The 12,375-nt window shown below is 30.5% G+C and overlaps 1 protein-coding gene across 1 annotated transcript; it reads left to right on the plus strand.

The window, feature by feature from the left end:
* Window positions 1–8,946: 8,946 nt before the first annotated feature.
* On the plus strand, window positions 8,947–11,578 carry LOC8266414 (B-box zinc finger protein 25). Its single transcript, XM_002534093.4, has 3 exons — window positions 8,947–9,554; window positions 10,360–10,662; window positions 11,068–11,578. The coding sequence occupies exons 1-3, from the start codon at window positions 9,372–9,374 to the stop codon at window positions 11,296–11,298; spliced, it is 717 nt and encodes a 238-aa protein (XP_002534139.1). The 5' UTR covers window positions 8,947–9,371; the 3' UTR covers window positions 11,299–11,578.
* The last annotated feature ends 797 nt before the right edge of the window (window positions 11,579–12,375 follow it).

Genomic DNA, 12,375 nt, shown 5'->3' on the forward strand with positions numbered 1-12,375 from the left:
TTTTAGGAGATCTTAAGGACGCACTCTCTTACGTCGATCTGAACGTAATCAGGAGTAAATTCTCCTATTAATTAACAGGGAATAACTAGATTAATCTTCTCAAGTATTCAACTATTCTTTTACATATTAGTACTTCAATAGTGTGCTTACGTTCTCCGTTCATTAAAATAATAACTTCCACATACATATAATAGTGTTTATCAAACATTAAACTTGTCAAGGTTGATAAACTTGGGTGCAACAACAGTCACCAACCTTAACAAAGCATTTTCACTTTGGTTCAACCACTAATCCTTCTTTTAATTAAATTTTAACCCAAAATCAGTTATATATTAATTGGCACATACATGCCCTGATACTAAGTAGAACCACTTTTGGCCATGAAAAACACCAAAGTCTGCCCAGCCATTGTTTGCAATTGGCCTGACATGATTAGTCCAGGCCAACATTTTCAACTTTCTGCTGACTATTCTGATCATCATAATTTTCCAAGTGGTTACCGAAATAATCGCGATTACTGGCACGCAAGACGTGCGTTTCTAAGCAGCTACCATTTCAAGGAGGAAAATGGGTTTAAGGACAAGTTGAAAAGGACTGTGAAGGAGCTGAATGAAGCTGTCGCTGGAGTTGCTTCGGATTTTCGTAAAGAAATATCAGAGAGAAGGCTTCAAATTAGGGTTTTCAGAATTACATTTGCTTTGCCATCTTTTGTACTTGTGAGTATAAGATGTTTCACTCCCTGGATTTCTAAAAGAGATTTAATATGTAATGAGTAATTAAAGGATGATCTATCTGAACCAAAAAATATATAATTTTTTTGGTAATTAACGGTCTGTTTGGTTCAGCTGATTAATGTAGCTAGTAGTTTGGTGGGCTGATAGAATTTTATCGTGGTTCTTTGTTAATATGTTAAATGACATGAATGTATAATTTATCGTTAAATATATTTTTATTTTATTATATTATATTTAATGATACAAATTAATAAAAATAACCTATAATAATTAAAAAATTCATAGTTAATTTTCTTTAGCTTAATTGTAATATTGTTAAAATATCTATAAAAACTATTTTAAAAGTAGAATTTTAAATTTAAATTCTACTAATGAAAATTTCTAATTTCAAATACTATAATTTTAAATATTATAGTTATTTAACTATTAAGAATAATTTTAAAATAATAATTATTAATTTTAAATTATAAAAATTAATTATATGAGATCAATTTAAAGTAAATTATTGTTAATAAGCTTTAATAAGAATAATAGTGTCTAAATAAATAAAAAAAATTAAATTAGTTATCAGCTGATAAGAAAAAGCTCCAAAATAGAGCTGATACAATCAGCAGTTGATTATGACTAAATCAGCTATCAGCTGCTGTTTCTTAAGTCTTTACGAAACGTTTTAATATAGTTATTCAGTGAGAACAGTTGTCAGCTACATCAAACTTCTAAAATAAATACCCTCTAAATGTATGTGAACTAATTTTGTATCACAATCAAGTATATTTACTTAACAATAGTAGATAGCCTAAAATAATAGTTGGTACTTAAAGATTTATAATTAATTATTTGAAAATAAGAAGTTAAAATTTCTTAATTATAGTTGAGTTTGGATAATTGTTTCTTTTTGAAGATAGTGTACGTAACTTTTTCTAAGCTGACAGAATAAATCTATAGGCCGAAAATTTCATGACTTATACTTTTTAATAACATCCATTTCTATTCAAAATATTTTAATTAATAATATTATTAAGGGCATATAAAATTTGAAATTATTCAATGATAAAGAGATTATTGTATTACCATTGATCTCACATGCATTACCAATTGTATATATAGGTGTGTAGGGTAATCATACAAATAATTGTTTAACTTTATACGAAGTTTCATTTTGGTCATATATATTTGTTTATCACGGTCATTTAACTTTGAGTTGAATAACAGATTAATCACTTATCTAAAATTTAGTAGTTTGATCCGCTAAAATAATGAAATGTCTAAAGCATTCAATGCTAGACTAATATATATTTTTTTAAAAAAATTGACAAGTTACTGTCCTAGTCATGAAACTATTTAACCAAACTATTAATCCAAAAACAAATCCAACTTTAGACTCCAGAATTCTTCTAGAGCTTGATAATAATTTTTAGTTGTTGTTATTGAATAATTTATTGAGTATTTCATCAGCTTTATACTTGAAGCTAGGACAAAAGATATCATAAGAATGAATGACATTATTAGAACAAAGTTGATGAAAAGAATATACAAGAAGAGATGCTATGTTGAGGGTGGCAACTGAGTTTTGCCCAAAGAGTTATAAGAAACTTGACAAGTCCATAGAATGAAATACTAGGTTTACAACTGTGTGGTCAAGAGGGAATAAATATCCAGTTGTAAGACCTGGTCGATAGTATATAGTGGATAAAAAATATAGGTCATTTACTTGTAGAAGATGAGATTTAATTGAAATTCCTTGTGCACATGCAGTGAGTGCAATCCATTGCCATAATGACAAGCCATAAAATTCTTTAGATGAGTGCTAGAAGGTGACTACATTCATAGATATGTAGTCACATTATTAATCCAACAACTTTAAATGAGCCTTGGCCTAAAGCTATTGTTCCACCTGTCATTGCCCCCTCTACCTATACATTCTGTGAAGCCTAAGAAAGGAAGGCCACCTCTTAAGAGAAGACTTGAAGAAAAGGAAGTTGAATCACTAATTAAAAATAGCATAGTGAGAAAGAAAGGCAGTGTTATACATTGCTCAGTGTGTCAAAGCACAGAGCATAATAAGACATTCCATAACAAGGGCAAGACTCAACCTGCTCCAAGCAAAAGAAAGAAATTAGCTGTAAGTTACAATTTTCATTAGTTTTAAACTATGAGTTATTCATAAATCAATTACTGACAATGGTTAAGTAACTGCCACAGGTAAAGAAGAAGTCATCTGCAACTCCTATTGAATCAAGTGATAATACCAATTTACCAAATGTTGTTGTGTGGGATGAAGGTAAAATTTTGAATAAAATTCTTTTGTTCATTTTAGTTTGTATTTAAGATGTAAATGTAATGATTTAAACTCACTCTTATAGATATTAATGAGATTGTTGCAACAAAGGAGACATTAGTAGAAACAGAAATAATAAAAGTATTGCAAATATTGAAGAAGATGATAGTGCTCAAACTAACCATAATGCTGGACCTATAGGAACATTTGAAGGACTAGAATCAATAATCCCTAGTTCACAGGTAATTACAATAATTTCAACAATATATAAGTATATAATGGATACTTATATTTGTGATCTAAGTTATAGATATTAGATGAACTCACAGATGCAGAAACTGACCTTAGTTGAGCTACCAAGCAATATGGTTTTTGTCAAGGAGGTGTTTGGTACTTTGTTGGGCAGACATATAAGTACTATTGCTACACCAGAATCCCAAAGATCTAGAAGCATATATGAGCTACTTGATGACCTACCCCTGTTTCAAAGTCAAGTAAAGAAATTGTCCAAGAAAAAAAGTGTTTGATCTGGTAGTATGCAAAAAGCAAAGGCTGGATCAAATGCAAGTGAAGTTGCTGGATTTAAAACCAAAGAAGTCAGAAAGCCACCTAAACCAACACAAGCTATTAGATCTCAAAGACAACAGAAGAAGAAGGATAATCAAACTGGACAATAGGCTTCTGCAGCTGAAAAGCAAAAAGAGAAGATGTATATAGCTAAAGGAAAGACTCCAAAACCTCGACTAAAGACTTCAAAACCAAGTGTTGCAAATAAAGGAAAGAAGAAATTAGAAGAGCCAACTTCGAAGATAAAACCATGGCTACCTTTATACCACAACAATGGTATTAGGTTTAAAAAAACCTAATTTCTTAATATTGGTTGACCATATTTTATGGTTTTTAGTGATTCTTTTTTGTATGTTAGTGAGCAAGACGTTTTTGCTATTCCAATGCTATTAAGGCACAAGAAGTTATGACAATTTTCTTTTGTTGTTATTAACTAATTTCTTATAAAAGTGGCAGACTGCTTTTTTATATTGTTGTTTAGATAATTGTAGACATTATTATTATAATATTGCGACTCAGAGATATAATTTGGTTAATATATTAATAAACTTATCATTGTTATAAATGCATAAAAAATATAACATGAAAAGCATACAACTATAACAGGACCTACAAGCATTAACATAGCCTTCACCTACTTCCTACCATAAATATATATATAAAAAACAAACAAGACAAGCTGCATTTACAACATAAAATAAATAGCTTAGAATGCTACTTTATAGCTACGAACAACCTATACACCAACTTCAAATTCTCCAATACTTTACTATAATACCTAAAATACAAGCTCCATAAATTGTAAGCACAATTACAATCTTAGTTTTCTGTTTTACCACAAAACCATGTTTTCTTTCTTCATTTTTGAGTTCAATGTTTCATATGCCTGCTTGAAATGCTCATACTCCCGCTGAAGAAACTGAACCTGAAACCCCTGCCTTTCGATTTTCTCTTCTAGTTCTTCCATTCTAACCTTGCACTCTCTCAGCTGCTCTAATTTCAACTCATACTTTGCAAAAGCTTCACTAGCCTGAACTAAAGTATTTTTTATTTCGTCTCTTAGAACATCCATAAGATTCAAGAGACCTTGAACCCATGCCATTTGCTTTTCGTTCAATCCCATCAAAGCAATGTGTCTTCGATATCTATAGCTGGAATCATCAACATACATTGTCCCTGCATCTGCCATTTTCGTGCTCGACTATATGTTACAGGAGAGGAAAGATAGATGAAGATGAAGATGAAGATAGAGATAAAGATTAGAGTTGAGAGTTAGACTATAAAGAAAAAAAATTCGATTGGATTTGAAAGGAAAAATTGAAAATTTGGGACATGTCATTGCTAACTTGGGTTACTTTTGGACATGTCATTGCTCACTTGTCCTTTGGTAATAAATTCTGCCATCCACATCAGCAGAAAACAACAAGTTATGTAAAGGTACCACCGTTTGAAACATTAATGTGGAGGTGAGGTACTATTTTTTCTCATTATGGACTTGAGGTACCAATTTGATGCAATAGCAACAATTCAAGTACCATTTATGCAATTTACTCATCTTTAGTAGTTTGAGGGTTTTTAATTTCAAAATAAGCACATTATAAGTATGGTTTAAAGTATGAGGATTGAGATTATCATTAAGAATACTTAAAGCAATAAAAATTACATCAACATGAACAAAAGACCAAAATTCTTAAAAATAGATTGCAGGCAGAGGCCTTTGAAGGGTGCATTTGGGAGAGAGCATTCACAATATCTTCTTTGGTAAAAGGCCTGGATAGATCTAAGTTCATTTCATTAGTTACCTTAGAATCAACAGCTTCTAGATCTTTGTCAATATCTTTGTAGGATTGTGTAGTAAAAAGATCATTGAAGTATGACTAAACAGTAAAACGGATCTCAGACTCATCATCAACCAATTACCCAAACCATCCTTTATTTTCTCAATTTGATTTCTGGCATACCTCCCATTAGCACGAATGTGGAAAGAAGCAGTGTTCTTGTCACCATCTCTCATCCAGCTTATACTCTCGACCTCTAATGCCAGATCACCTCCTCTTTTTTAGTGAGATCATCCGTTTTCCGCTCAACATCTTTCATCATGTTAATATTTTCATTAGTAGGAAAGAGTCTTTGATTTTTGGCCAGAGCATCATGACAAGAGGCAAGCTACCTATTGACATTGCCAAAATGGGAAGTTTTCCAACTTTTCAAAGCTTGACCGCATTGGCTGATTTTTTGCATGATGGCCATTGGATTATTAGAAACAGGAGAATTCTACCAACTTTTATTAATGACTTCCTTACAAGTTTCCTCTTGGAGCCACATAGTTTCAAACCTAAAGTCTTTCTCCTTTTTTCTTCTTGGAAAGCTAACTTTTCTCCAATAGGTGATAATCGGACAATGATTAGGGATTGCCTAATGAGGTGCTCAACTCTGAAAGATGGAAAACAACATACCCAATCGATATTTGCTACACATCTATTTAATCTCTCCTTGATGTTATGATTACCAACTTGTCTATTTCACCAAGTAAAACGAAAGCCAGAGTATCCCAAATCATCAAGGCCACAATCAGATAAAGCAACCATAAAAAGCATCTAATTTTGCACCATCTTTGGCATTACCACCCAATTTTTCAGCCTGAAAAGGATCCCATTAAAGTCTCCAATACAAATCCATGGACATGAAGTGTGAGTTGCCAAGATCGATCCTTCAAAGAGTCCTCCGGCCATCCATAAAATGTGGTAAATCTCCAGGAATCATTTTGGTCCTTGTTTCCAATAACATTATCAATATGATGAAGACAATCAGAGAGTACCCGAACATGATAGCTTTTTTTCCACAGCAGGCATAAGCCACCCCCGTCTACCACCGTAACTTGCATCACAATCAATGCAATGATTATTGTCAAAAACCTAGTTTACTTGGCATACGAGAAAGCTCTGAAGAAGTTAGTTTAGTTTCCATCAAGAAAACTAAAACTGGGACCTTTTAAATTTATATTCTGTTTAAGCATTTAAACTGTCGGTGAGTTCCCAAGCTCACAACAGTTCCAACTGAAACAACTCATGATGCTCGGTGGGACTATCAAAGGGCAGTCTCCACCGATTGAATAGAATCACATGGGACCTCTATCAAATCAGACTCCTTCAATTTTTTTTATGAACAAGATCTATATTCCTTTTCTTTGACAAAAGTACATGTAATGGTGTTTCTTTCTTTAAGTAAACATGCAGTGATGTTGCTTGTGCCCTAAAGCAGGTTAATTTATTTAGAAAAAAAAATGTTTTAGTCATATTTTTTGGTAATTATTATGGTTTTAGTCTTTTTGTGAAGTATTTTAAAACACTTATTAAATGTATTGAATTAATATAAAAGAATATATTATTAAAATCACCTGAAAATAAATATAGCCTCCTAAATTCATTCATTTGGTGAAGAGTTTTAAAAATTAAAAATGTTTACTTCCTAAAAATTTATAAACTTTTAAAATACCTTGAAAAATCTTAATGCCAAGGGGCTGGAAGACTTCCTCCAGGTGAGTTAATTATAAAAGACAAATAGACAATTAACAAGACAAGAACAACCTAATAGCATGAGACATGAGTTGAGTTGTCTGAAGATTGAATGCTAGTAATCTCAAAAAAGAACAAAAAGAAACAGATAAAAAGAATATAATGATTTCCCTTTTATTTTGTAATGGAGAATAATCTACCCTTGTTTTTTCTTTTTTGTTCTTTTGAACAAGATTAGAGTGAGGAGGCACCCAATCTATCCTTAAATGCTGATATGATGGCAACAATCTATTCTTGTTTGTTTTTACATATATAATCATATGATATAAATACATCATAAGATATTAATTAATTAAATCATTAGTGACTATTTGATTTTAAAGATTTTCTTTATGTGATTGAGATATATATTTTTATTTATATTAAAGTGATAAATAATTAATATATATTTATTAATTTTTAAATAATAAAATATATATTACTTATTTAATAATAAAATATAAGATAATTATAAATACGTATTACTTTTTTTATTAATGTGTTATATAATAAGAATTTTTCTTTTTTCAGCCATAAGCATTTTAAACAAAGCTTAATCAATTTTCTTTAAACCTCGTATTTTTTTAATTACACTATTTTTAACATTTTTCACATATTTTTTCTATATTTAATTTCAATTCTATAATTATACTCTGAAACACATTTGACCCTTTCACTAGTCAATTTCTGCTTCCACTTTTTAGTTGTGAATAAATCAAATCTTTAATGAATAAAGAGCTTCATAAAATAAAAATTAATTTTAATTTATTTAATGAGATTTTTTTAATAAATAAATCGAATTCAAATAATATAAAGCTCGATCTATCAATTTGGGAGCCAATTTGTCAATACGCTTGGAATTATTTCATTAAATATTATGTTAATAATTTTATATTTTTACGTATGATAAACATGAAAATATTTTTTTTCAATTTATTTGTTAAAATTATAAATTATAAATCTCAGTGGATATTTTATTAATTTTCATATAAATATTGTATTTTATACTAAATTGATAAATAATTTAATTAATAATTTATATTTATTAGACACAATTAAACTTAAAAAGTTCAGTGATTTTAGCTCAAATTTGAAAATAAAAATAAACTATATTAAAAATAGTTAAAATTCGGCTCTAGTTACTACCCATTCTAGATGCAATGTTTGTTTTTTTTTTCTTTTTATTTTTTTAAAGAAAAATATTAATAGACAAACTAGTCATTAATATAAATAAAAATAATATCTTAAGAATTTTTAAATTATAATTTAAATTTGAATTCAAAATATACATAACATTAAAAATTTTGGTTTAAATTATTCTTATATTTTATTTTTTCAAATATTCATTAAACGAGATCCACTAATAATTGAGTTACAAATTAAAAGAGAAGTCTGAGTACAATTGAAAAATATGAACACAAAGTTAGATTATTTATATGAGAATGTTATATACCTATTTATTTTTATTTATTTTTAATTTTATCATTCATAAAAAAAAGTATTATTTAATGATTAAGAAATTCATAGTTTTTCTTATTAAATATATTATTATCTGTATTAATAATTTTTTTTTTAAAAAAGGAGTTTTCCAAGAGACAAAGATGTACAATTAGTTTGATGAGTTGAAAACAGGTTGGGACCATAAGTAGTTGGCTGCAAATTAACCACAACCACACATTGATTTTGATCCCACAAAGCATTGGTGTATCAACCAGGTTTCTTGATTTTGATTCTCAAAATCTAAAGCCTTATCTTCACACATTCACTTTCTTGATTCTCCACCAATCACTCCACTCTTCCCATATCCTCCACAGACTTGTTTACATTACTCAAGAGTTCTCTAATCTTGGTTTATTTTTATATTTTCCTTTCTTCTCTTTCTCTTCTTTTTCTTCTTCTTCTTCTTCTTTTTCTTCTTCTTTTCTTTCCTTTCTTTCCTTTTTCCTTGTCTTCTGTTCTGCAGCTTTCTTGGCTTTATCTTTTCTTTCAACTCAAGAATTCAAGTCCTTATTCCCACAGAGTCTTTTCTGATTTTCTTACACTTTTAACAAGTTTTCCTGCACCGAAAAGATACTTTTTATGGTTCTTGAAAGATTTTTCTTCAAAATCTTCTTGAAAAGAAAGTGAATAAAGTAGGTGTAGAAAAAGAAGAAGCATCTGCTAAAAGTAGCAATAAGGGACTGTAGAGTGGTAGAAAGGTTCTAAATAGGAGCTGAGGTGAAGATCTGATTAAGAAAGATGAAGATTCAGTGTGATGTGTGTGAAAGGGCACCAGCAACTGTGATTTGCTGTGCTGATGAGGCAGCACTTTGTGCTAAATGTGACATAGAAGTGCATGCAGCTAATAAGCTTGCAAGTAAGCACCAGAGGCTTCTCCTTAATTGCCTCTCCAACAAATTGCCTCCTTGTGATATATGCCAAGTGAGTTTATTTCTGTCGTCTTCTATTTGAACTTTATCATTCTTTTTATTCTTTTTTCTATTTATTTTAATATTGTATTTAGATCATTATGCTGTTTTCCCTCATTTTCTGTAATTTTTTATGTTTTTTTTTTATGGATTATGTTGATTTGGTGTTGAAATTTCATTAGAATAGCTTATGTAGAAACTTGAGTGGCTTCTATATGCTTTATGCTCTCTTTGATTTCCAAGAATACTTGCAAGAAAAAGAAATTAAGGGTTTGGGTTATAGGGTGTTCCTGACAAAAAAAAAAGAAAAACACATAACCATTGAATTAGTTTCCAATTGTCATGTGTTGCTTGCAGAACAATAGATTCCAATACCTTCTTTCTTTTTCTTTTTCTTTTTTTCTTCTTAAGAAAGAAAAACACATAACCATTGAATTAGTTTCCAATTGTCATGTGTTGCTTGCAGAACAATAGATTCCAATACCTTCTTTCTTTTTCTTTTTCTTTTTTTCTTCTTAAGAAAGAAAAACATAGATGGTTTTAGAGTCCTTTGCATTGGAATGATAAATACTGAATGAAATTCACAACAATTTGGAGCAGAGAGAAGTAGTGATATAGTTTTTTGGTGAATTGACAACCAAAAGAAGCTATGTGCCTTTGACACAAAGCTCATGTTTCCTGCTGCGATTTCTTGCTTCTTAATATGAGAGATGTCTATGAAAAAATAAGATAATTGGGTCATTCCCTGTGTGGGAGATTTATGAAGAGTCTATTACTAATCATTCCCTCTCTCTTTCTCTTGCTTATTTGATGCACAGGAAAAGGCAGCTTTCATTTTCTGCGTTGAAGACAGAGCCCTCTTTTGCCAGGATTGTGATGAACCTATCCATTCGGCCGGTAGCCTCTCCGCAAATCACCAACGGTTTCTGGCCACCGGAATCCGAGTGGCTGTAGGCTCTAGCTGCACCAAGGACACTAAGAAGAGTTGTTTAGAGCCACCCAATCAGAGCGAACAGCAAACTTCCACGAAATTATCTGTACAACAACCTTCAAGCTTCAACTCTCAATGGGCAGTCGATGAGTTGCTACAACTCTCAGATTTTGAGTCATCCCCTGACAAGGTAATTCCATACCCTTGCTTGACATTTATATCCCTACTGCATTTTCTGCAAGGACGAATAATGTTAGAGAAGCTAGGAATAGCATTACCAAGAAAAGCCAAGATCTTTCTGGATCCAGCCTAATAACTAATTCCCTGAGACATGGTAGTTCATTTCAAAGAATGCAGAAAACTTTTATTTAATCAGGAAAGATTTGCCGGCTAGTTTTTTTTTTTTCCCAGCTAGACCTTATATCTGTGAACTGCAATAGGCATGCATATTTCAGAAGCAAACCTGAAGATTTAGCAGGGTAAAAGTAATCTGGTGCTATCTGCATTTCATTTCTGATTCATTTCAACAAGTTGACTGTTATCATTCAAGTGTTCATGTCTCTCTCTATAATATTCTTTTTTTTCTACTCCACAGAAGGAGCAAGTTGAGTTTGGCGAGTTCCAGTGGCTAGCCGACATGGGAATATTTGGCGAGCAGCTTCCTCAAGAGGCATTAGCAGCAGCTGAAGTTCCTCAACTAACGGTTCCACCATCTGTCAATGTCACTTCATACAGACCCACCAAATCCAACATGTCTAATAAGAAGCCTAGGATTGAGATCTCAGATGAAGATGATGAGTACTTCACTGTACCTGATCTTGGCTGACCTGAGCCATAAACTCTATGGTTTGGGTTTTATGGTTGGTGAACTATACATACTTCCATAAGTACATGTAATATGTATGTGTATGTATGTATGTATTTACTGGCGCATCGATACGATGCATTTAGAAACACAGGTTGGAATAGGAAATATGCTTTTCCTAAATTATTTTATGTTTTGGTGCATAGAATAGTGTTATGAGTGTTTTATTGCTCTATGTGTGTCAGAAAGGTGTGTCTGAATCTTTTTCTTCACAATTTTATTCGACATGTTCGGATTATTATCTTCTGGTACAGCAATGGGCAACAAAAGAAGTTAGTCAGACTCCGACATTGGACCAAGGTTAAAGTTACATATGCACTGGAGCCGAGTCAAGTTCAAATACTATCAGGCTCGGGTTTGACTCGAATCAGAAAAAAGCAAATCAAAACTTAACTTGACCTTGTTTAAGTCTCGAATTTTGAGTTTAAACTCAATTTTGTTTGACTGATTATTTTATAGTTGTTCATACCCAAATTTAGTACTGATCCAAATTTATTAAATTTAGCCAAATTTATAGAGAAACGATACTTATAATATAGATTTCGGTCCATGATTCTACACTGTATCGAAATTCATAAATACGTGTGTGGAGAAGAAAATAGCAAAACAACTCTCTTTTTTTTTCAAATTATATAATGTGAAGATTTTTGTCCTTTTTTCACTTTTTTTCTAAATTATACAGTCTTAATTTTTTTTTTAAATTATAATAAAACAAATTTATAAAAATTATATATTAATAAATATTTTATATATTTAGAAAAACTATTCATTCATTCGCGTGTTATATGATTATTATAATTATTTTACTATCACTATTTAAACATTTTTATTTTGATATTTGTATTTATTTTAATACATGAAATTTTTATTTTTTAATTATATTAAAAAATATTTTGAATAAATTTTTTATATATTTATGAAAACTAGTTGTTTGCCGTATGTCAGCCATCGTAATTATTTTGATTATAAATAATGATATATTAAATTTATATATAAAATTAAATAAATTTATTAGACCAAGTATATATTAATATTCTT

Source organism: Ricinus communis, chromosome 8 (assembly GCF_019578655.1).
Source record: "Ricinus communis isolate WT05 ecotype wild-type chromosome 8, ASM1957865v1, whole genome shotgun sequence".
Classification (NCBI taxonomy): Eukaryota; Viridiplantae; Streptophyta; class Magnoliopsida; order Malpighiales; family Euphorbiaceae; genus Ricinus; species Ricinus communis.